The sequence below is a fragment of the Chelon labrosus genome (genome assembly GCF_963514085.1).
Source record: "Chelon labrosus genome assembly, chromosome: 14".
Lineage (NCBI taxonomy): Eukaryota > Metazoa > Chordata > Actinopteri > Mugiliformes > Mugilidae > Chelon > Chelon labrosus.
In genome coordinates, this window is record NC_140347.1 from 15,114,585 (window position 1) to 15,137,731 (window position 23,147).

Here is a 23,147-nt window from a genome sequence, read left to right on the forward strand (position 1 = left end):
ACACTAGTCCAGCTAGCGCCAGCGCCATAAAGAGCCGTAGACATCCACTGACGGCCCGAGACAACTCATGATGGAAAGCATGACTTCTCAATTGGCCAAAAAGGCCTGGGTTAAAACTACCCACAAACACTCACCAGTTGCCCAACATCGGCCTTAGTGTCTCATAAAATGTTGTACTGTCAATGTGTTATCATAAAAGTGCTCATAGCATACTTTCTAACACAGTCATTACCATAGACACTAATTACTGAGTGACTTCAGAAAAGTTGGCAGGAATCCCCCTGCCCCCCATTGCTAAGGAGAATCTGTGGTTTAAATGTCTGGGACTTAACATCACCAACGACCTCAGCTGGAACAACAGCTCCACCAGCTTAATAATAATAAAAAAAAAGGGCCTGCACTTCCCGAAGAGGCTCAAGCGAGCTGTTCTGGATCCTGCAGGCCCGCATCTTTTTTACAGGCGTGTGACGGAAAGCACGGTCGGAAACCGCTCAGTAGCAGACAGAAAGGCCTCGCAACGAGTAGTGAAGTCTGAACGGAGGATCGCCGGCTGTAGCTTTCCTGCAATGGAGGACATCTACAACAGCTGATGCAGGGCCTGTTTAACCCCCCACTCCCCACAGGATGAAGCCGGTGCAGATTCAGGACCAGAACTAACAGACTTCCCAGAAGCTGTTACACCTTACAAACTCTCAGTGACTATATTCAAGGTGCAAGACCTGTTCTTCAGCAGTTTCAGGGTCAATGCAAACTCTAATTTGCAGCATTATTACATTCTTTGAATCACAAATGTGTGTGTTTGAGTCACTGTGGTGAAGGAGGGTGTGTGGTCCATAGATGTCCTGATGCTCCCTGCTTTATTTCCCATTCACCATATTCAGGACAGATCAGTATGAATGAACGGACGCTTTTCTTTTTCTCTGCTGATTATCAGTTACCTGTGTGTGTGTGGGCTAATAACGTGCAGTGTGTGTGTGTGTGTGTGTGTGTCCCGTGCGGCTCCGCGGTCTGGAGGATGCGGGAGTTTGTGGCTCAATCAGGAGCGACTATCCCTCTGACGTCACCGCCGTTGCTGCTGCTGCTGCTGTGTGTGTGTGTGTGTGTGTGTGTGTGTGTGTGTGCGCACGGGGCATCTCCTCGCCCCATCCATTAGCAGGCTAGGTGGCTAACTGGAGCTAACGCCAAGCTATGGTACACCACCTCCGCCTCATTCCTGAACTAAACAGCGGCTCGGAATGATTCCCCTCGCTCGGGGGGACAGCAGACTCGGGGCATGGGGGCTGTTTTGGTTTCACACGCCAGCTGGAAACGCTACGGTGCAGAGGAGCGAGGTAAGAAGAGGTCAGAGAGAGAGAGGGTTGCTACCTGACCGTTACTCATTGGTAAACATGATAGTTAGCTTGTTGACACGGACCACCGGCGCCGCAGCCGCAGCCGCCGCCGCATTGAAAACCCGCAAAGCGGAGAGATTAGCTCCTCTACGGCTTATCTTCTGTAAAGACACATTAACGGGAGTTTATCACCCGTGATTGCCCGCTGCGCTATGCTAGCTGTGTTGTGTGCTGGCTCTGATTAACACAAACCAGCTAGCTGCTAGTTGTTGACCATTAGCTAGCACTGGTTAGCGTCTTTTTTGGATACGTGAGTTGTGTGTTAGTGAGACATTTCCAGGCGTTTAAATGTCCCCACATGTGCCCGAGGGATGTAATCGTATCTGCGGCTGCTTCTTTCATTCGCTGCATGCTCATTTGCATGTCCTATGCGGGAAAAAAAACTGAACAGATTGTTTTAAAAAAATAAAAAATAAATCTGCTCCCTGTTTTTTCAGTGAGGGGCTTGAGACACTGATGCCAGCTGCAGGCTGCAGTTGAGAGCACTCGGGATGAGTGGGGCTGGAGAGCACACGGACATCCTGTCAGTGGCAGACCTGGTCCGGGACAGATGGAAAGTGGTGAGAGAAGTCACCAAAATCGTTTGAAGGAAAGCACATCTTAACACTTATACTCTGGGTTGACTGTTTTCTTTCTTTTTTAATCAGGTGAGGAAGATAGGTGGAGGCGGGTTTGGGGAGATCTATGAAGTCCTGGATCAGCTGAACCAGGCCACAGTTGCACTGAAGGTGGAGTCTGCTCAGCAACCCAAACAGGTGCTGAAGATGGAGGTGGCTGTGCTGAAGAAGCTCCAGGGTGAGTGACGCTGCTTGCTGAAATATTTAGCTGGGAACCCGTCATTTTTTTGCGTGGATGGTGGCTGAACGATATCACACTTAAAACAGATGAGCAGGTTTACCGTGTCAAGCAAATGCCTTGTTTTATTTGCTTAAAAACTAAATTTTACGTCCCACCAACACTTCAAAACGCCTCGGGAAGATCACTTGATAGGATTTGTTGTTACAGTACTAACCTTGAGTTAAACAGACCAACCCCAAAACAATCCCGAACCCAGAAATGGGGGAAGGTTGGGCTTGGGGCCAGCAAACCCAACTCCTAAAAAACATACATGTGCTACAGAAACGTTGAACACAGACAGACAGACAGACTCCAATCCTGATAGAGGAAGGTTCTTCTCTAAGGAAAAGAAGGCCCAGGATAGAGAACTCTGGTGGACTGTGATCAGTGGCCTAGAAGAAGAAGAAGAAGAAGAGACTAACCTTGCTGGACAAGTCTTCTGTGGGGGACTTAAATATCCTGGAGAACGAAAAAAAAACATCCTAAAACTGTGCTGTATCAGTATTGTCCTGTAGAGATTCTTAAAACATGAAATGAATCAATGAATGAGAAGTTTCAAGTATCTCATAAATACTTATAATCTTGTTATTTCACGCACTCAGTGTTTGCATCAATATGTATTATTGAAACGTGACACGAATGAGTTGTTTAATATCTTCAATTCAAGTGTCTCGACTGCGTTCTCTGACAGGCAAAGACCACGTGTGTCGCTTCGTGGGCTGCGGCAGGAATGATCGCTTCAACTACGTGGTGATGGAGCTCCAGGTGAGGTCCCTGCGAGTCAGCGCTGCATTATCTAAAACCCATTGTGTCTCTGCGTCGTGAACGTGTGCCTCTTAACGCTGATTTCCTGTCTCAAAGGGGAGGAATCTGGCAGATCTGCGCAGAACAATGACCCGCGGCACCTTTTCCGTCTCCACCACTTTGAGACTCGGCAAGCAGATTTTAGAGGCCATCGAAAGCATCCACTCTGTAGGCTTCCTGCACCGTGACATAAAACCTGTAAGCTGACCCGTAGGTTGCACACAGACGCTCATCGCAGGCGCATTATGTTGCAGCGGTTAAAAATGCTTGTCTCTGTTAAAATTGCAGTCGAACTTTGCGATGGGACGGCTGGCCAGTACCTGCAGATGCTGCTATATGCTCGACTTTGGTTTGGCTCGTCAGTTTACCAACTCCAGCCAGGAAGTCCGTCCAGTAAGTGAATCACCCTGAGCCAACTCCACTGGCTTTTATATATATGAGTTACATATCCACTGATTTTAAAGCATTGCCTGTCAGTTAGCAAGAAGAGTGTGACCTTGTGACAGATGATGACCTTAGCAACTTTCAGAACTGACAAAATAGTAAATTTAGTTTCCTTTTATACAGAAATATACCCTATTCTTATTGAGAGCCTGGTTTAGAGGAAAAAAATATGTATTTCAGGTCCCTTTTTTTTTTTTAATGCTGCTTAATTTCTATTCTCTTTCAGCCTCGTCCTGTTGCAGGTTTCAGAGGAACTGTGCGATACGCTTCAATCAATGCTCACAAGAATAAGGTGAGCCTTGGATGACCCAGACATATTCAGCTATCGTCCTTTTATTTTATTTTTTGCGCCCTGCCAACGGTCACGGGGGGCTCTACACGATGTGTGCCGCATCATGTTGTCATGCTGGCGTCTGTGACTCTGTATTGTTCAAGCACTCACTTGGGCGGAGGAAGACAAAAAGAAAAGGGACTGTAGGACGGGGCGGGGGGGGGCAGTCAGTTTTCCCTTCCTTCTGAATAATCTGCAACAATAGGGTGTAATAATAATGTGAAATCTGTCTTTTCTCTTTAAGAATGTGCAATAACAAACCATCTACAATCATATTTATTAATCTTTTTTGGGTGTTGTGTATTCGTTTTCTATCCAATTCTTGCACATGTACATCCGACAGCGCCGTATGCGATGGAGATGTCAATTTCCCTGCGGGAACCTCCCAAAGAGATCAATAAAGTTGTCTATCTATCCATCTATCTATCTATCTGCAATCTTGTGAGCACAATAACAACACATTAAAAAATAATTAACCATGTCCTGTACTCCGTATATGAAACAGGGAGCAGTATTCTTGTCTGTAAACTATCACTGTACGTGTTCTTTTTTTTTTTTTTCCTAGGGGTCATGGTTGCACAATCAAAGGGCCTAGAGTTGTTCATTTCTAATTCATTTCGCCGTGTGTCTGCAGGAAATGGGTCGCCATGACGACCTGTGGTCTCTCTTCTACATGCTGGTGGAATTCACGGTCGGTCAGCTTCCCTGGAGGAAGATTAAAGACAAAGTACGTCCCTCTTGTTACTTCCTTCGCGCATGTTTGTAACGCGCTGTGAGGTCAGCCCCTCGCTGATTCATCGCATCTCTTCTCAGGAACAAGTGGGAAACCTGAAAGAGACGTACGACCACCGACTCATGCTGAAGCACCTTCCCTCGGAGTTCGGCACCTTCCTGGATCACATTTTGACCTTGGACTACTTCACGAAGCCCGATTATCCGGTTGGCCTTCTTCTTGTCTGGCGGAGTTTGCACGTCTTCCCCCTCCGGCCGTCACACGTGCTAATGTGTTTTCTTTCTTTTGACAGCTCCTGATGTCGGTGTTTGAGAATGCCATGAAGAGCCACAACGTGCTGGAGAACGACCCTTATGACTGGGAGAAGTGTGACTCAGAGGATATGCTGACCATCACTGCCGCAGCAACCACTGCTCAGCAGCTTACCCGCCTCACACCGGCTTACTTGGGGTACTTGCGTCTAAAAAAACAATTTACTTTAAGTCCTTTTGTTTTTTTTTAAATTCTGTATGGGTTGTTGTTTCAGTTTCACATGTGGTGTTTCGCACTTCCTTCTCGCTTTGTTGGACATGTGTTCGAAAATGTATAGCCGCGGCTTTTTTTAGACTAGAAATCTGCACAGTCAGAGCTCCCTGAGAAATCACTGCCGCTCCAAATTGTGCCGTGGAGACGAGCCGCAGGGTGACCTTCCCTGTCTCCCCCCCCCCCCCCAGCATGGCCAAAGCTTCCGTACTACCTGGCGAGCTGCAGAGGGAGAACACTGAGGACGTCCTGCAAGGGGAGTGCCTCACTGACGCTGACAACTGCCTCCCCATCCCCACGCCGACTACCCCCGGCGCAGATGTGTGGGAAGAGATGGACCGCAACCGAAACCACAAGCACGCTCCGCCGATGATCAGGAAGGTCAGGGGAATGTTTCAGTGTGATGCTCCTAACTAGTGCTGTTAATAATGTTCTTGGGTAATTGCTTGTCTTTTGTGCATAATGTAGCTACAGTGCAGTCGATGTTTGAGCTTATGCATAAATTTACCCATAGATAAGTGGCTGAGGCCTTCCTCATTTCTATTACTACATCTACGTCGGATATATTTTAAGAAATGGAGGTCTTGCTACAGTTTTCTGGGGTTCTGCTGCATTATTTCAGTGTTTTGAGTCTTGTTCATATTCATTCTTCTCAGGTGGTGAGCGAGGATGAACATAGTCAGAACCAGGGGAACCAGAGTCCCAACACTGGCTCCATTCAGAGTTCACCACGACGAGTGAGATCAGAGACCATGTTCTTGGACCGGGCTGCACCGCTGCTCCGCAGGATGAGACACAGCCAGAGCTTGGCATTCGAAAAGAGGCTTGCACCTGAACCCAAGCCCACCATCGAACGGTTCCTAGAGGCCTAGTTAGTATTATGCACAAATTACAATGTGTAAAAAGTCAAAAGGTAAATCAGGAACTTATCTTAATGCTTGAAATGTCTCGTTCCAGCTTGGGCAAACAGCGTCCGGTCCTTTCTCAAGTCGGGGAGAAGTCCATTCCCGAGAAGGGCCCCGGGCAGCCGACGGCCTCCTGCAACGAGGAGCTCTCCGGCACGGCGACCCCCGACCCGGAGGAGGGCGCGGCAAGCAGCGGCTTTGTGGCCGTAAACTTCAGTCCTGTTCCCCAGGAGGGGGACTCTCAGGAGTGGGTGATGCTGGAGCTGGAGCAAGGGAGTGGCTCCGGAGGAAGCAAACCCTCGGCAGAGGCGCTGCACGAGAACAAGCCCGAGACCGCTCAGACCGAGAAACGCTCCTTCGAGGTGCAGGACGGCCACTCCACCGCGGTGCCCACTAGCCCTGTCTTGTCGCAGATGACCATGCCCGGCACGTGGTTACTGGGCCACAGGAGGCTGCCGGGGATGCTGGGACAAATGCCTTCAGTCATCATGGGGAGATCCCAGATGGAGCAGGTTAGAGGACAAGTATTTTCTTGAACTTGTGGAATTAGTAGCTGCAGGCATGATGGAACTGTATTCAGATAATGCTCCTGCTCAGTTACTTTCAAGCTTGTTTTAATGAACATTTATTTCTTTCCAGTCCTCCAGCTGTGCCCCACAGTCACCTGTACAGGAGAAGAGTGATGCAATACCACTAGAAGCGCCATCCTGTAAACCTGAAGACATCTCAGATGAGATCTTAAAGGACGGAGGCAGGCTGGACTTGGCTCCAGTGCCACACCCATCCAAAGGCCCCACCCCTCATCTGACCAACGACAGAGACCCAGAGAGCGACTCCGGCCTGCCCGATCGCTCCTCGGAGCCGAATCAGCAGCCTCAAGCCGACACGACTGGGGGCGCCGTGGAGAGCACCGTCACCGTCTCCTCCTCCCCGCCCCCAGCTCTTCTCCTCCGAAGAGACTCTCCGTCCTCCCCGAAATCGAGTCGAATACCCGTGCGAGAACCCAGCAACCCGCTGGACTCCCCGTGCAGGGACCTGAACAGGGAGAGGCGTCAGCGCTGGAGCAGCCCGGTGCCCGGCTCCCCCACCCACTCGCCCTCCCCGTCCCTGTCCTGTGACAACCTGCCCTTCGCCCTGCTGAGAGACAGGCTCTACTCGGAGCGAGGCTCCAAGTCCGACTGCGCGGGAGAAGACCCCCTCTCCCTGTCGTCCTCATCGGGAAGCAAAAGTAAGATCCCGCGTCCGGTGAGTGCCACGTTCGTGCCAGAGCAACTCACCAGCAGGTTTCTGCCCCGACCGCCTCCCGGGAAACCACCCATCCGCCCGTGTGTGGATAACAGGTTTGTGTTCTGCCGTTTTCTCAGAGATAAATGATGACCTTTTAGATGGTTGATGTTTAAAGTCATGAGTTGATTTGGCAACACCTGAAGTTACTGTCTGTATCAGAGAGTGTGGTTCAGTACTGCAGGGTTTTTATCATGCGGCAAGCCAGCGTGATCTGATTTTATGCTGAACTTGGTACAAATAGTTTTCACACAGCATCAGGGAGCAGTAAAAGTTATTATTAACTTATTTAGAAGCTTTATTGTTTATTGCATCTGCTCTTTCTTGTTCCATTATTGCTTGCAAATATCACCACTCCTGATATGTGAAAGTATGACACACGTTTTTGTTTCTAGGCGGCGGCGGTTAAGAGTGCGTGCCAGCAGCACAAGCGACGCCGACTTCCTCGCCAGCCTGACCCAGCTGATGCAGGACCGCAGCGGGGTGCTCTTCAGCCCTCCTCCCCGCCCCCGCAGCTCCTCCTCTTCCCTGCAGCGCTCGCTGAGCTCCTCCCCCTCCCGCCAGGAGCTCCGCGACAGCGCGGCGCTGCAGGGGCGCAGCCGCTCCCCGTCCAGCTTCTCGAGCTCCCCTCCTCCTCCTCCGAACCGGCACGCTCACCCGCTAGACAGGTCCGTGCAAGGTCAGTGGGGCCACAGCTCCAGAGGAAGGGGTCAGACGTACGAGGGCAAAAGCTGCGGCAAAGTGACTCGATGACTCACGAAAAAAAAAAAAAGTGACTGATCCGGATTGTGCAACTGTAGCGACGGGGCTGCCTCACACCCAGGCCCTGATAGCATGTGTAAATACGGTATTTACTCAAGGGAATGTACTGTATGTAATGTAAAATGTATGATAAATTGTATTTATTAATTTATTCATTTGTTGGATGTCTCTCAGAATACTTGACATTGTGGCTTGATACCTGCAGCTGGGAAAGAGAAAAAAAAAAAAAAGCTTTGAGGAAAGTCTTGAGATTGCCAACTCTTACCTCTCATTTCAACCCCTCTCTTAAGACTCCATATAGGCCTACTACGAGACCAAAAAAATCATGTTTAATACTTGAGGGATGTAAAAATGACGCTAACTGTAGATATTGTACCATTAAGAAAATGGTTGACACTAATAGAAACCATGTATTAAACACTACAAACACACTAATAGTAAATAACACCACGAGCAGTATACTGACATCAGCATTCGTGTACAGAACCAGGGCATGCAGTCCCACGTTGACCTCACTGCTAGGTTAATTAAATTATAGTGTGTAACAATGAATTGCTCCTTCTGACATATCACAGCTGTAGTAGTGTGCTTTTACTTTGCTAGAATATATCTGTCATGCAAAAGGCATCATCACATTAGAATGTATATGTTAAGTGCACTCATACTTGAAGTATTATAAAGGTGCATGAGTATCATTGCATTTTCTTTTTTTATTATTATTTATTTGTACAATCTGCTAAAGCATCTGTATTTTTATTGAACTGCTTCCAATCAAAATACATCATAATATAGACCAGCGACGGCTTGCATCATTTTTGTGTCCTTATTATTCCTTTAATATACATTATATTACGAGTAAGTAAATTAGTAAATGGCTCCCTTTCTCTGGCTACACATGGGGGCATTTCTTTCCAGAAACGGTTTCCAAGTTAATCAACAAAAAAATACGCCGGGACCAGTTTTCATTAGGGTAAGTTTCTGTGGTACAAACAGTGCCAGGCTCAGCAGCACTATCGGTAATGAGATAAAATCTGACCAAGCAATTTCCCTTGTGGATGAATAAAGTTTGTCTAAGTCTAAAATGGATAACCCTGACTAAACATGCTTTTTAAGACCGACTGCTGATGAGCTGGTGGGGTTACAGATAGCAACCGTAACATGAAGGCTGCGTCTGTTGTGTTCACTGAGATTTAAAACGTGGCAGAAGACGACGTGTAACCAGCAGTAATTAACGGAGCATGGGAGAAAGTGTGGACGTGGGCAAAACATCTCTTTAAATAAAGGCATATTAATCGCCTTTAGGCTACATTAACCAGATTTATCGGTGTTCATGTGTATGAGAAACACTTCACTAGATAGTAAGAGTCCAGTAAGGCAGATGAGGGTAGGTTTTATATTTGTACTACTGCACAGGAAACAACAAATGGCCTGATGTTGACACTACAGCAAACCATCTCATCGCAAGACAAGTCAGTCACTTAAAAATACTTGATATTTAAACAAGAAATTATTATAAATAAAAGGTTCTATAGCTTCATATCAGTCTGAGTTTGCAGCACTGGATGTGACAAGTCAAGGAGAAGAGATATGCAATAGAAATAAAACTCTTAGGAGTAAAAAATTTATTTATTTACAACAAATTATCAGTTTTTATGAAGGTTCATAAAAAGTTGCAACTCCTGCGCAACTGCCGCTAGCATACAGTGGTTCATAATATGTCAGAAACTAGCCAAAAAGTAAGCTGTGCTTGTCTACCGATAGATAAAATCTCATGTTTGAAACCCTGAAGAAAGGAGTCAGAAGCGCATTGATGACGGTGCCGTGAGGTCTAGAAGAGAGGCGCAGATTGTCTGGGGTCATCTGGTAACACGCTGATGGAGTCCTCGGCCTTTCCACACAGCATGCAGAGCATAGTGTACTCCTGGATAACACGAAACAAACGAGTCAGGCTGTGGCAACGACGAAACCAGGACTACAGGATGCTACTCAGGTGAGGCAAATAGACCTGGAGTTATTACTGATATTACCTGATATTCATCAACAACAGAGAACGTGTACTCGTGCCTGGCGATGACGTGGTCACAGTTTTTACAAACATCTGGAAAGACGAATAAACGTGGTGTGGTTGAGTTTTACCACCGACAAGACAAGACACTTTGGAATAACAAAGAAAATGGCATATGACACTTCATACACGAGTATCAATTCAAAAGTTCTTCAAGGCTTTCTGATAGACGTTCGGACTTGGCTGTCTCACTTTAATTTACAAGCTCCTAGTCAGTGGTCCTGGATAGAGTTAAGGTGCAGGAGCAGTCAAGTCATTCATTCATCTTCTGTAACCGCGAGAGGCGGCGTACACCCTGGACAGGTCTCCAGTCTATCTCAGGGCTAACACAGAGAGACAGACAACCATTCACACTCATATTCACACCTACGGCCAATTTAGAATCACCAGTTAACCTAATGAGCATGTCTTTGGATGGTGGGAGGAAGCCGGAGTACCCGGAGAGAACCCACACAGACACAGGGAGAACATGCAGACTCCACACAGAAAGGCCCATGGATTCGAACCCAGAACCTTCTTGCTGTGAGGTATCAGTGCTAACTACCACGCCCCATCAGGGCAGTCAAGTCCTTCAACACAAACTGGGACTTATTTTAATGGAGCTTGTTCACACAAAAGCTAATAGTCACCTTCCTCAAGCTGTTGCCACCATTAGAACTAACTAAAACTTAAACCTGGTGATAACCCATTTTAGCTAGCTGGAGTAAAAGACTTTAAGGGGGAAATGATTGTATAGTTACAAAACCAACTAAAGTGAAAACACTCACTTCTCCCTTCATTAGACATAACTGAGAGAGAGCGGTTGATTCGGCTGTGGTTTGCAGTGCTGGCTGTTGAATTGTGTTGTGTTGTACCGACGTGTGTTTCAATTATTTTGACAACATCATTTTAGTCCAGAGGGCTAGGCTAAATAACAGAAATCCAATTAGATCACAAGCATCAACATCTTTCAAAATCATCATCCAGTTGAATTACCACCTGTTTTATGCTGTTTCAATATAAACTGAACACTGTAACAATCATGAATGAGGATTTAGTGCAACCCAAAACATAGCACAAATAAGACTTATGTGCACTGACGTTTCCACATGCTAAGGTTTATTATCTGTTCTGTCAGTGTTGTTATCCACTGGTGTCCCTGTCTTAACTGAGACTCACGGTCATATGTGACAATCTCCTCTCCATCTTCATCCTCAGTGGCTTTATTGCTGATCAGCACGAAGTCCCTCTGATGGCAGTTGGCACAGGCCAGGTAGTTCATCAGGTAAGAGCCATTCTCCAGACAAATGTTGGCCTGGATAAAAAAAACAACATCCAGTTTTATTTTTAAGCGCTGTATCAGAGATTATTCAGTATAGTCTGAATTTGTTTGTTTGTTAGCCTAACTCTTAACAGATTAGCATCACTGCTAGCTAACACTACTACGTCTAAACAATTTGTGGGGTCTCCTCGCTTCAACTTACCCGGTCCGGGTACTCCTTCTGCACGCACCCGTTACACATTTTAACTTAAAACTATTTTTAAAAATTTAAAAAAAAAAGTCGGTAGTAATTTAGCACACTGTTAACAGCCAACAAATAGCAAAATATTCTGTACCTAAACTCCACTTCCGCATACAACGGCGGTCCCTCTAGCTCATTAGATCTGTAAAACATCCTCAATACCGGACATCAGTGTAAAACCTCCAACTCGCTGTGTCATGTCGTTTGTAGATCTAGGGAAACCGCCCGCCGTCGAACTTCCGGGTGTCGCGTTCGGTGTAACGGTCGCCAATAGGCCCAAAGAACAGGAAGACGGACGTAATTTACGTAGGCAAACATGGCGGCGTAACAGCAGTGGACTCTTGTTGCCATGTGAATTTTGTGTGGTAATTATGATCTGTTGACAGTTTTACCCGAAGTTGTGCATCTTAAAATCCAAACAGATATCACCTGAAATGCTGTTTACGTTACCCAGCGGCTTGTGTCAAACATGACGCAGTTTAACGTCTGCTAACAGTTAACATAAGCTAGCTGTGATTTGAAGACCACGTTTGGCTGCCCTTAAAGTTTAAGCACGATGCTTGCAGTGTTTTGATGCTCATCATTCTTAGTTAGGTTTGTCTTTAACTTTTTCAGAAATGGCCAACGTTACGCCCCCGCACCAGGGGGAGGTTAAACCACCTGTAAAGAAGAAACGCCCAAAAGTCTCCACGAAGCGCAAAACTAACTACTGTGTCTTGTGTCGCAAGGTTTATTTGAAGCATGTAAGCATGTAAAATAAATTTTAATGTGCAATGTCTAACATGCATGCAGCTTCTATAAATGATTCATAATGTTTGTCTCCCACCTGCAGGAGGCACAGGCGCATGTACACAGCATGCTGCATCACAGAGAGCTGGAGAAAGCAGTGGGCAGGTGAGTGCTCACAGATATGATCAATAAAGAAAAATGTGCATTTACTCTCAATTAATGGTTCAGCTTTCATAAAGAATGGTAAAACAAGTGCACACATTCATGACAGACATTATAATAATGACAATAAACCCCCTTAAACTTTAAAACACAGCCGACAGTGGTGGCTGTGTAGTGTACACTATAGTCAGTTTATTACCAACAGTAGATGGAGGTCGGCACACCCCTTGTTTGGAGAAACGGAGAGGAGTACCGCCACCGTGGCCGAGCAGTGAACTACTTTTTGGACGGGGTCACCAAGCAAACATATATTAGCCACCTTGCAAAACTGCTGTAGAGTAACTGATCTACCTGTGCCTCAGTCGCTTGGTTTGTGTTAACGTGTGATTTTGGTGTCTTAAAGGGGAACTACTGTTTTTTTACAACCTGGACCTTATTTCTAGCATAAAATACGATCGTTTACTCACCCACATAACTTTTGCGTAATTTGTAGTCGTTCAGGAGATATTTAGATCAGCGTATATCCATATAGTGGGAGTGAATGGGGCACCGGGATGCGGCCTCTAAATAACGCATTATCTGCCGCGAAACTCGTTCATTTCACCAATATTTTGTTATGATACGCTAGTGCTATTCCCTGTTGAGTCTAGAGTTAGCTGTTATCATCATGGTGTCTTCTGACCTGGATGATGTCATCTCTGAGCGCTGCGCGCACCCGCGGCGGTCGGCTTGTTTTACCTGTAATTTGCTACTGCTATAGTTTCTCCACAACCTCAGAATCGGAAAAATATTCATCCATGTTGCAAAAAACTAGCAGTGAATAGCATTACCGTATCATAACAAAATATTGGTGAAATGAACAAGTTTCACGGCAGATAATGCGTTATTTAGATTCTGCGTCCCGGTGCCCCATTCACTCCCACTATATGGATATACGCTGATCTAATTATCTCCCGAACGAGCGCAAATGACACAAAAGTTATATGGGTGAGTAAACAATCGTATTTAATGCCAGAAATAAGGTCCAGGTTGTAAAAAACAGTAGTTCCCCTTTAGCATGTTGGTCCAGATCAAGATGAACATACACACAAGTCACACAGTGGTAGACCAGCCCCTCGTTGTATGCGGTAAAATGACAGTTTTTGTCAATGGAGTCTGGTCGTTATTATGTTGCTTCAGTTTCCTGTCATTAAAAGCTATCTTCTAAGGTAAAGCTGTGATAATGTTCTGACTATAGAGTACATTAACGTGTACTCCCCTCTGTTTCCCTGACCTCTATGGAGGTAATCCTTTGACTATGGTTAAGTAGCTCATACAACACTATGTTGAAGAAACTGATCCATCCCTCCATGTGTATAGTGTGTGTAAGTTTCACTCATAAAACTGATATGAAAATCAAGTATTAAACATAGTTAAAGGTTAAAACTACATTTTGTAATATCTGACTAATTCTTTTTTTTACTATTGTTATTAATAGGGCTTCTTTTCACGCCTGCCAAGCGTGCAATGGATCCCACATGAGTTTAAATGAGTACGCCAAGCACATCTCAAAGCCTCAGCACAAGGCCCAGTTGCAGAGACTGGTGTCCAGTAATGTAGTGCCCATTCCTCTGCATAAGTTTCTGGACACGAGGACCATGACCGAGATCTTGGATAGAAACAAGGCACTAAAGAAAGAGGCGTAAGAATATCACCTGATATTGTCTGTTATTGAGTTAAAATGAAATTAGTTTGTATGCTATTTTCTCCGTGTTGTAAAATGTTGAAATTCTGTATTTGACTGACTGTGTGTGTGTTTCCGTCGCAGGAAGAAAGCATTGAGAAAGAGAAAAAAGAAACGGAAGCAGCTCGCTGTTCAGAGGTGTGCGGAAATGCTTCAGGGAGCGACCAAGCAAAAGACTGCGGCATCCAAAGTCGTAAAGCTAGACAAAGCCAAACAGATGAGGATAGCGAGCCAGACGCAGGAAACGCACAAACACAATGCAAGCAACCATGCTGTTTTCCAGAACAAGGAGAACAATGTGTCCACGTTGCAGAGATGTCTTTATCAAACAGAATCGCCTCTGAATCAAAGCGGGAGGGTGGTGTGTTGGTCCAGAGAGCCTGCAGGTCTAACTTGGCCTCAGGATCAGTTTACACAATCAGCTCTTCCCCCGAGGTATGATCACAACTTTCCAGGAAACCGAGTCAGCGTGGAGAACTACCAAAACGGGCCACACAATTTCCAAGGACGTAATGCTGACTTGCCAGAGCAAGTGACATGGCCTGACTTTGACGAGTATAACCATCACAACAGGCAGTACAGTAGTGCAACGGAGAGAGATTTCACCAGCGATCACTTACCTGAAAATGGATCCTTCATCTTTGATTATCACCACCGTCAGAGTACGGGATCCTCTCCGCCAGGACAGGATGGTTACCACAGTCAACCAGTCAGCAGTCAGCCTGCTTCGGCAAACGAATCCGCCAGCGCACCTCCTGTACAGGACGTCGTCGCCATGCTGAAGCAAATCAGAAGAGCGCTGGGTGTGAGGGAGCCGTGCAGAGCGGATCGAGAAGCTCGGAAGCAGAACACTTCCACCGGCGTCCGGGTCGCTGCTTGTAGCTCAGCACAACAACTTGAGACAGAGCAGCTGGCAGGCGCCTCCTTCAGGAACCACATCACCTCGGCTCCAACTGTGTCTTCTCCGCAGGTCGACGCCCCTGCTCCTTCCAGTATCGCTGCAGCTAAGCCGAAACAGACAACTCTGACAGTGACACAAGAAACGACTCGCCATCCTGAGAAGAGCTCTGGAGCTCCAGATAGACTGTCAACTCTGACTTCTCCCAGCCTATGCGCGGGCCAGACAACGACGTCCAAGCCCAACTTGAGCAACACACGCAAGATCCGAATTGCCCACAAATCAGGCAAAGCTGTGGGTGAGAAGGATTCCAGGCTTAACTCCACCTTAAACAAGTTGATGCGCTTGTCAGGGGCTAGGAGTAAGTTGAGCTGGAGAGAGATGTATGACGGCCTGAAAAGGAAGAACATAAGAGACACGGCGAGGTGAGGACCGCACATCTCATGTCGTGCATCTTAGTTCTTATGTGAGAGTTGGAAATTAAATCTTTTACCTTGTCGTTGTGTACGTTTACAGGTTTGGAATCCAGTTGGAAAACCGTCCGGCTGACCAAGAAAACTCAACACAACCACAAGACGCTGACCTGCCACTCTCCGAAGGTTTCCACTGGGAGTCGCTTCCAGACGTTCCCTCGGGCCCAGCCTCGACTTTGCCACCTCCACCTCCACCTCAAGACACAGCAGACGCTGACTTTCACGGCGACACTCTGACAGATGCCCAGATGCTGGAAGCTGTGGAGCATCCTGCCGCCGTGGAGGAAAGCTGCAGCCATCAGACGACAGCAGGCGTCTCTGTGAAGGTGGAGCAGAGCTTGGAGGCTGAGAAGAGCATTTCTGAGAGGGAGCAAAGTGGAATAAAGAGGAAAAAAAACATCTCTGAAGATGAGCCAAGTGGGAAAAAGAAAAAGAAGAAGAAGACAAATAAGGGTAATTCTGACCATCTTATATGATACATATATGATATACATACTATATGATTACAAGTCAACGGCCGGATGCTGCTTTGCTTTGAAAGTTGGAACTTGTATTAACTTGTAAATACTTCCGAATCCCAACTTACTTTTCACCTGCAGACCAGGATCGAATGGACCAGCTGTTGTCTGTGTCTCTGAGGGAGGAGCAGTTGAGCAACTCGTTGACAGATTTGGACACGTCTCTGGTCCAGGCCCGCAACGTCCTGCAAGCTGCCTACGCAGAAGTCCAAAGACTTTTGCTGCTGAGACAGCAGGTTTCACTACTAATGAAGAAAACTCAAGTCAATTTACAGATGCTTCTGTTCTTCTTAGGTGTCCTTACGTTAAATGTTTCTTCTGCTGTTCTAGTTTACTGCCGAGGTCAACAGTCTGAGAGCCAAGCGTATTGAGATCCTACAGGGAATGCAAGGTACAGTAGATTCACCCCAACAGTGCAAACGTGCTTAAAATGACCATAACCATTTTATTTCTTTATGTCTTCTAGAGGGGTATTCTGGAGCTTCTAATGTAGCAGCCACTGCGTCATCAGCGGAGGCTGCTGCTACCGTTCAGCCGTCTTCTCTTCCTTCTTCAAGTGCCTCCCCCAACTCTGCAAGCCAGCAATCACCAGCAACAACCCCAGCTTCGCCTCTCGCCCACACTCATCCGACTTTAGTAAAGCAAGAAATGTGCCATCTGCCCACTGCTGGACATGCCGGTCACCTGCCCGACGCGCTCCAGGTCCCTCTAACGCCACCCGTGCCCATGTTTCCCTCTGATCTCCTCCCCTCCTTGCTGCTCTCTCCAGCACATTTCACCGCCCCTGCAACCGCTGCTGATTTTGCTAGTCCGCACAAAGGGTCCTCTACATCTGTGAATACGCCTCCTCTTCTTGAATCATCTGCCAGGCAGCAGGAACACAAGAGACAGGAAGTAGTTATAATTGATTCTGTGGAAGAGATGCAAGGAAATCTCAGCAAAGATCAAGCTAAAGGAAAAGAACCAGCAGTGGACAGCTCTATTCCTGAAAGACAAAGAGTTGCAGACGATAAAGGCAACGAGAGCGACGCCTCTGTGGAAATGATTGGCTCCTCCAACCAGGAGGTCATAGACATTGACAAATTGGACAATGAGGACTCGCCTGTGACCAACTCAAATGTTCTGGTGCACCCAGAACCTCCTCAGATGTCGGTGGACGCGGAGATAAATTCTGCTAGCACACAGACGTATCAGCAAAGTGAAGCCGCTGAATGGTGAGTTTCATAGGTGAACTTTAAAGGGCTGCTCTAATGTCAGATTCAAGTAAGCAAATGAGAAATGTGGCGTTTTCTCTTGATCCCTCAGCAAAGTTAAACCTTCAGCCAGAACTTCTGAAGGTGAGTAGAGTCCCTCCTGATCGTCTGTTGTAGCATGCAGAGGAAGGAAATGTATGAAATGAATCAACTTAATTGAACAAGTGATTTATTCTTTTTCTTACAGTAATTCAGTTTGACCAGATTAATTGTTGTTGTTTTTTGCTTACTGTATTTTGTGTTGTAAATATTAGTACCATAGTTTTGTGTTTCATTGTGTTTTTGTATGTATTGGAAAGAAAAACAAAAGAGTCTTTCAGAGTCTGTTGAGGATAAGGAGCCGTGTTTAGGAGCCTTTTTAAATCACACCGGCCCTGTCCACGGCCTGCAAATCCACGATGGACTGCTATACACGTGTTCGGCAGACAACACAGCACGGGCCTACAATCTGGTGGTACGTCTCTTTTTTTGCAGCTTGTAAATGTACAGGCATGATGCATGATGTTCCTCAAATACGACCCCTGCAATCTGCAACCTCACCACTAGATGGCAATAAGCCCTGCGCATAGGATCTTTAATTTTTATTTACCAAGAAACAGATCAGACCTTTTTACTGAGGTTGGGCTTTCCCCTAAAGCACCATCGCACATTAATAGGAAAAACTAGAATATTCTTTATGCTGCTGTGAAACGTTAACTTTAGATAATGCAGTGCTGTTAAAGCTAATGATTGTTGACTCTTAAAATGTGGTTTAAAATCCTCAAAGTCCAGCAAGTTCCATCTAAAATCCTTTTGACCGTTTTGTCCTCCATGAATTGCGAATCCCATTTCTTAAATAACAGGTTATATATTTTGTGTCTGCATATCCAGACAGGCGAGTGCCAAGCAGTGTTTGATGACCACACGAATAAAGTCAACTGCCTGCTGCTGTCGTCCCTCCCGAACATGCCGACGCGCCTCTACACTGGATCCAGCGACCAGACCATCCGCTGTTACAGCATAAAGGTGCGACACTTAAATTACAAATGCACTTTAGCTGCTGTCACAAATTTGTTCTAATTGGCTGGCTTTTTTTGTTAGTCTAAGAAGTGTTTGGAGCAACTCTCTCTACCAGACAGAGTGTTGTGTCTCCACATAGCTTGGAATATTCTGTACGCCGGCCTCGCCAGTGGAGCAGTCCCTAGCTATGATTTAAAGGTGAGAGAAATCACGAGTGGAAGACCAGTCATCCTTTTCCCAGTCCTCTCTCTTGTGTTTTCTCTAATCGCATCCTCCTCTGTCTTGTTAGACTCTGAAAGAGCTGGATGTGTTTGAGAGCCCCCGAGCGGTGAGCTGTCTGGACACGGCTCAGGAAGGAGCCCGCCGGCTGCTTCTGGTCGGGTCCTACGACAGCACCATCAGCGTACGAGACGCCAAGAGCGGCCTGCTGCTGCGCTCGCTGCAGGGCCACACCAAGACTGTTCTCTGCATGAAGGTGAGGAGAGCAGAGCAGTTTTCGCACGCTTTGTGAGACTTGTGAGGAGGCTTAGCGAAATCGAGCGGTTCTTTAAATAAGAGCGAAACGTAGGCTGCATATCAAAGAATCTTAACCACGTAACCGCAGGGCTAAGACCAGAACTGAAAATGTTATTTCCTGTTTCCATTGTGTGAAAAACATGAGATCTGTGTTCATGTCAGGCTCAGAATCTCAATTTAGCACTTTGAAAAATCACCACAATTATTTAACCAAATGTTTATCAAATCTCAAGCACATAAATGTTGTAATGTTCATTTTAAATGCTGGAGATTACAGCTGTCTTTTGATTATTACTTGGTACACACAAACAATACGCTACCCCATAAAGACATTATTACCTGTTGTCTTCAGGTGGTGAATGACCTGGTCTTCAGCGGCTCCAGTGACACAACCGTACATGCACACAACATCCACGTAAGTACTCCAGATCACCATTATCAATAAGTTTGGAAAATCAGTGAAAAGCTTCATTGTTAATATTGTTGTCTTCCATCTCTTGTTTGCAGACGGGCGAGCTGGTTCGTATCTACAAGGGTCACGGTCACGCCGTCACTTCAATTGTCATCTTGGGGAAAGTGATGGTAACAGCCTGTGTGGATAAACTGATTCGAGTTTATGAGCTACAGGTGTTTATGACGAATATTTATTCCCAAAATTAAACAAAAGATATGCAACAAAATAACTGAAGTAAAGAATACAACCAGCTTATCTCTGTGTTCTTAAAAATCAAGAGAAAGTGTCTCAACTGAAGTCCTGAAATCCAATCATCTGTTGGTTTATACACCGATCTGCCACACCATTATGACCACTGACAGGCAAAGTAAATAACATTGACCATCTTTTGGTAACACAGTGTTCTGTTGGGAAACTTTTGGACCTGGCATTCATTCATGTGGATGTTACTTAGACATGTACCACCCACCTAGACCAGACCAGGCACACCCACCCCATAGCAATGACACTCCTTGACACACACAAAAATGCTAATGCAACTAAAAAAAAACATGAAGAACAGCACAAGGTGTTGACCTGGCCTCTAAATTCACTAGATCCCAAACTGATCAAATATCTGTGGGATAATCCACAGAGGCCCCTCCCCTCAAAGGCCCCAAAGGCCCCCATTAACAACATTCTGTTACCAGACACCACAGGACACCCTCAGAAGGTCCATGTCCATTCTCTGATTAGTCACAACTGTTTTGGAGGCACGAGAGAGACCTACACAATATTATGAAGGTGGTCATAATGTTGTGGCTGGTCAGTAAAACTACTACTAAACCTGCCGATGTTTTGTTTTAAAAGCTGGATTCTTTTCTTTTTAGTCTCACGACCGCCTGCAGGTGTACGGAGGTCACAGTGACATGGTGATGTGTATGGCTGTACATAAGAGTGTTGTAAGTGGATTATTATTATTTTTTTTTTTATCTAAACATTCATACCAAAGGTCCATAGAGCTAAAGAGGGGCAAATACTCTTGATAATCATATTCCTATTCTTGATTTCTCCACACAGATCTACACAGGCTGTTACGACGGCTCTGTTCAAGCTGTGAAGCTCAACTTGATGAAAAACTACCGCTGCTGGGTAAGAACCTGTTGTTATTACACAGAGAGTGTATCTTAAAGCATTTAGACAATCCCTTTACTCTTTATGTATGTTTCTCCACAGTGGCAGAATTGTTCTCTGATCTTCGGCATGCCAGAACATCTAGTTCAACACCTGACTGGGGATCACACCAACCCGAATCTGCAGATGCTCAAATGTCGATGGAGAGGCTGCAACGCTTTTTTTGCCACACAGCAGTCCATTAGACAGGTAATGAATGAATGGATGAATGGAAGTCGGTGTATAGATGGTGGTTAAACCGCCCAAAGTTTGAAGACGAAGAGAAAAGTACCAGCACATAAATCATGAATTTCTGCGGATGGGATCAGCAACGAAACGTATTTAGGCAACCTCCTACGACGTGGATCTGAAGCCATTATATCAGTCTCTTCAGAGCCACCAGACTCCATTGACAAAAACAGTAATTTTACCTCACAGAGTACAGGAGTTGCTGGTCTCACGAAAAGGTCAAAACTGCAATCAGTGAAATGCATCGGTCTATATTAGTCTATATTAGACCGATGCATTTCAGCCCTGATAAAAGCCACTGTCTTGTGATGGGACACGTGTGATGGGACACGTCCCAGTCTACTGGTTTCAGATATGACAAGTGTTCTTATCCTCGTTTGTGCGCTTTGGAAGTAGGTGACGATGCACTAGAAATACACCTCCGCTTCTTCGACTGCTGGAAACCATGGTTTTCTTTTTCTTTGCAAAAATGAGATGACATTGCCTTAGTCCTAAGAATGTGTCCATATTTAATATTTCTGTCTTTTCTAAGCGAGCACTTCCTCAGACCAGTTTGTGTTTCTCCTGCAGGAGCTTCCCGATCACATGAGGAACCACGTAGAGAAAGACAGTGAAGTGCTGCCGTGACACGAGTGGAGGTTAAACAATGCGGCAGACGAGCAGCTCGGCTTCTGTTAATATTGAGAAGCAAATCCAGTGTTTGGCTGATCATGTTCGTTTTGGTTTTCTTTATGGAATCACTGTTATTTTCAGTATCATTCAGCAGACTTCTGTTTATTCTGAGTAATCAGTAATTAAAACTTAGTTGTTGTTCTACGTTTGGATCTGTTGCTCCACACATTTTTCGTCATTGCTGAGAAGACGAAGTGAACAAGGCTTTGGGTGACATGCGTTAAACATGTATGACACTAATGTATGAGACACTAATCATTTCTCCAAATATGCAGCACTGGCGTGAAGACCTCAGAGTAGCTTTTGTGAAGCAGTGAACACCATGAACTGCCTTGTTAAAGTACATTTTGCTCCAAAACCTCAGCGAGAACATTGGAAGACTTGTGATGAAACGGATGCAGCAGAACTAGAGATCCTTGTTGATCCTTGTACCCCTCTGTATAAACTGGTGCCTTTATTACCCACAGTGCAACTTAACCACAGAAGCTATCCTTTTTGAATAGGAATATGTTCTGGCGTGCTGGTTAGCGCTGATGCCTCAAAGCAAAAAGGTTCCCTGGTTCGAATCCATGGGCCACTGGGCCTTTCTCTGTGGAGTTTGCATGTTGCACGCTCATTAGGTTAATTGGCCATTCTACATTGGCCGTAGGTGTGCATGTGAGTGTGAATGGTTGTCTGTCTCTCTGTGTTAGCCCTGCTATAGAACTGGCGACCTGCCCAGGGTGTACCCCGCCTCTCGCTGGATGACAGCTGGGATAGGCTCCTGCGACCCTTCACTGTACAAGCGTTTACAAAAAAAATTAATGAATGGTTCAAAAACATCTGTCTTGAGGCAATGAAGTGGTTAAGAGTGGTGTTAAAGTGTACAGAAGATGAGTGAATGAATGTATGAATGAATGAAAGGACCATGACGTACCAAACTGTCAGTGGGCTGCCTTCAGGTGTCAGGCCGTCTATGGCCTTAATTTTGTGGCGTGTCCCGCACCGTTGGCGCTAGCTGAACCCCTGTTGGAGGCTTTTCAGCTGATTCGGCGTGTTGCATCAGCGATCGGAGCGATCACTCTGTCTGACTGATGAACTTAGAGAAGCGGTGCATGAGGAAATGTATAAAAACTTCAAAAGGATCTTCCTGGTTTACATCTTCATGAATGAATAAACCGGCTCATCCTAGCTTATTAGCCTCCGAGCTAATTGTAGCTCTCCTGGCATCCTCCATCTGACGATGAACACAAAGTGCTGCTGCATGCTGCTATGAATTGCTGTTAATGCTTTCCTTTCACACGGCTGCAGAATGTATGTGACAGCTGACTGTTGGTTGTAGTCTACGTTATGTACTCCATAATGTGGAGGTACTCTATCCATCTTTTCCCTCTGACTCCTCTGACCGCTGGCTCTTTGTGGAACTGAAAATCCTGACAAACTTGAAAATAAAAATAATCCATTTTTGCATCACTAAACATCTGTTAATTTTTCACATTTCTGGAGCTGTCATTTCTTGAAAGCAAACTGTCCAGAAAACTGAATGTTTGCATGCTTTAGTGTACAGTGTGCACATCATATGTTTAATATCTGACGTGTACGCACAGCAACAAAAAGACATCGGTGTACAATGTTCACTTCAACTTTATTTTACAAACAATACACATGAAATAGCTCAGACATTTTCTTTAGAACATTAGCAACAAAAGTAAACTCATTTATAACTTTAGCTAATTTTGGCACAATGTCTTAATAATTGGCTTTATTATTGAAAATGTGTCAAAGTGAAG

The 23,147-nt window shown here is 45.7% G+C and overlaps 3 protein-coding genes across 5 annotated transcripts; 2 read left to right on the forward strand and 1 right to left on the reverse strand.

Moving 5' to 3' along the window:
- The first annotated feature begins 1,102 nt into the window (after positions 1-1,102).
- Positions 1,103-8,811, forward strand: ttbk2b (tau tubulin kinase 2b). Its single transcript, XM_084560480.1, has 15 exons — positions 1,103-1,331; positions 1,829-1,951; positions 2,039-2,186; positions 2,920-2,993; positions 3,090-3,230; positions 3,321-3,425; positions 3,703-3,768; positions 4,442-4,534; positions 4,621-4,746; positions 4,833-4,990; positions 5,254-5,443; positions 5,719-5,933; positions 6,020-6,479; positions 6,607-7,307; positions 7,647-8,811. Exons 2-15 carry the CDS (start codon positions 1,883-1,885, stop codon positions 8,002-8,004), a joined length of 2,904 nt encoding a protein of 967 aa, XP_084416606.1. The 5' UTR covers positions 1,103-1,331; positions 1,829-1,882; the 3' UTR covers positions 8,005-8,811.
- Positions 8,812-9,608: 797 nt separating this feature from the next.
- Positions 9,609-11,681, reverse strand: churc1 (churchill domain containing 1). The gene is made up of 4 exons (XM_084559672.1): positions 11,542-11,681; positions 11,237-11,372; positions 10,041-10,111; positions 9,609-9,934 (listed from the first exon to the last, which is right to left on the reverse strand). The coding sequence occupies exons 1-4, from the start codon at positions 11,578-11,580 to the stop codon at positions 9,842-9,844; spliced, it is 339 nt and encodes a 112-aa protein (XP_084415798.1). The 5' UTR covers positions 11,581-11,681; the 3' UTR covers positions 9,609-9,841.
- Positions 11,682-11,890: 209 nt separating this feature from the next.
- Positions 11,891-22,927, forward strand: znf106b (zinc finger protein 106b). 3 transcript variants are annotated; one of them, XM_084559669.1, is made up of 20 exons: positions 11,891-11,945; positions 12,196-12,323; positions 12,413-12,474; positions 13,949-14,152; positions 14,279-15,517; positions 15,609-16,018; positions 16,165-16,319; positions 16,414-16,474; positions 16,550-17,297; positions 17,389-17,420; positions 17,636-17,790; positions 18,207-18,341; positions 18,417-18,533; positions 18,625-18,810; positions 19,204-19,266; positions 19,359-19,478; positions 20,175-20,246; positions 20,365-20,436; positions 20,521-20,667; positions 21,277-22,927. In XM_084559669.1, exons 2-20 carry the CDS (start codon positions 12,198-12,200, stop codon positions 21,331-21,333), a joined length of 4,161 nt encoding a protein of 1,386 aa, XP_084415795.1. In that variant the 5' UTR covers positions 11,891-11,945; positions 12,196-12,197; the 3' UTR covers positions 21,334-22,927. The 3 variants fall into 3 exon arrangements, with proteins under 3 accessions (XP_084415795.1, XP_084415797.1, XP_084415796.1); XM_084559671.1 differs by having other exon boundaries at positions 19,359-19,433; XM_084559670.1 differs by lacking the exon at positions 11,891-11,945 and having other exon boundaries at positions 12,077-12,323.
- Positions 22,928-23,147: the final 220 nt, after the last annotated feature.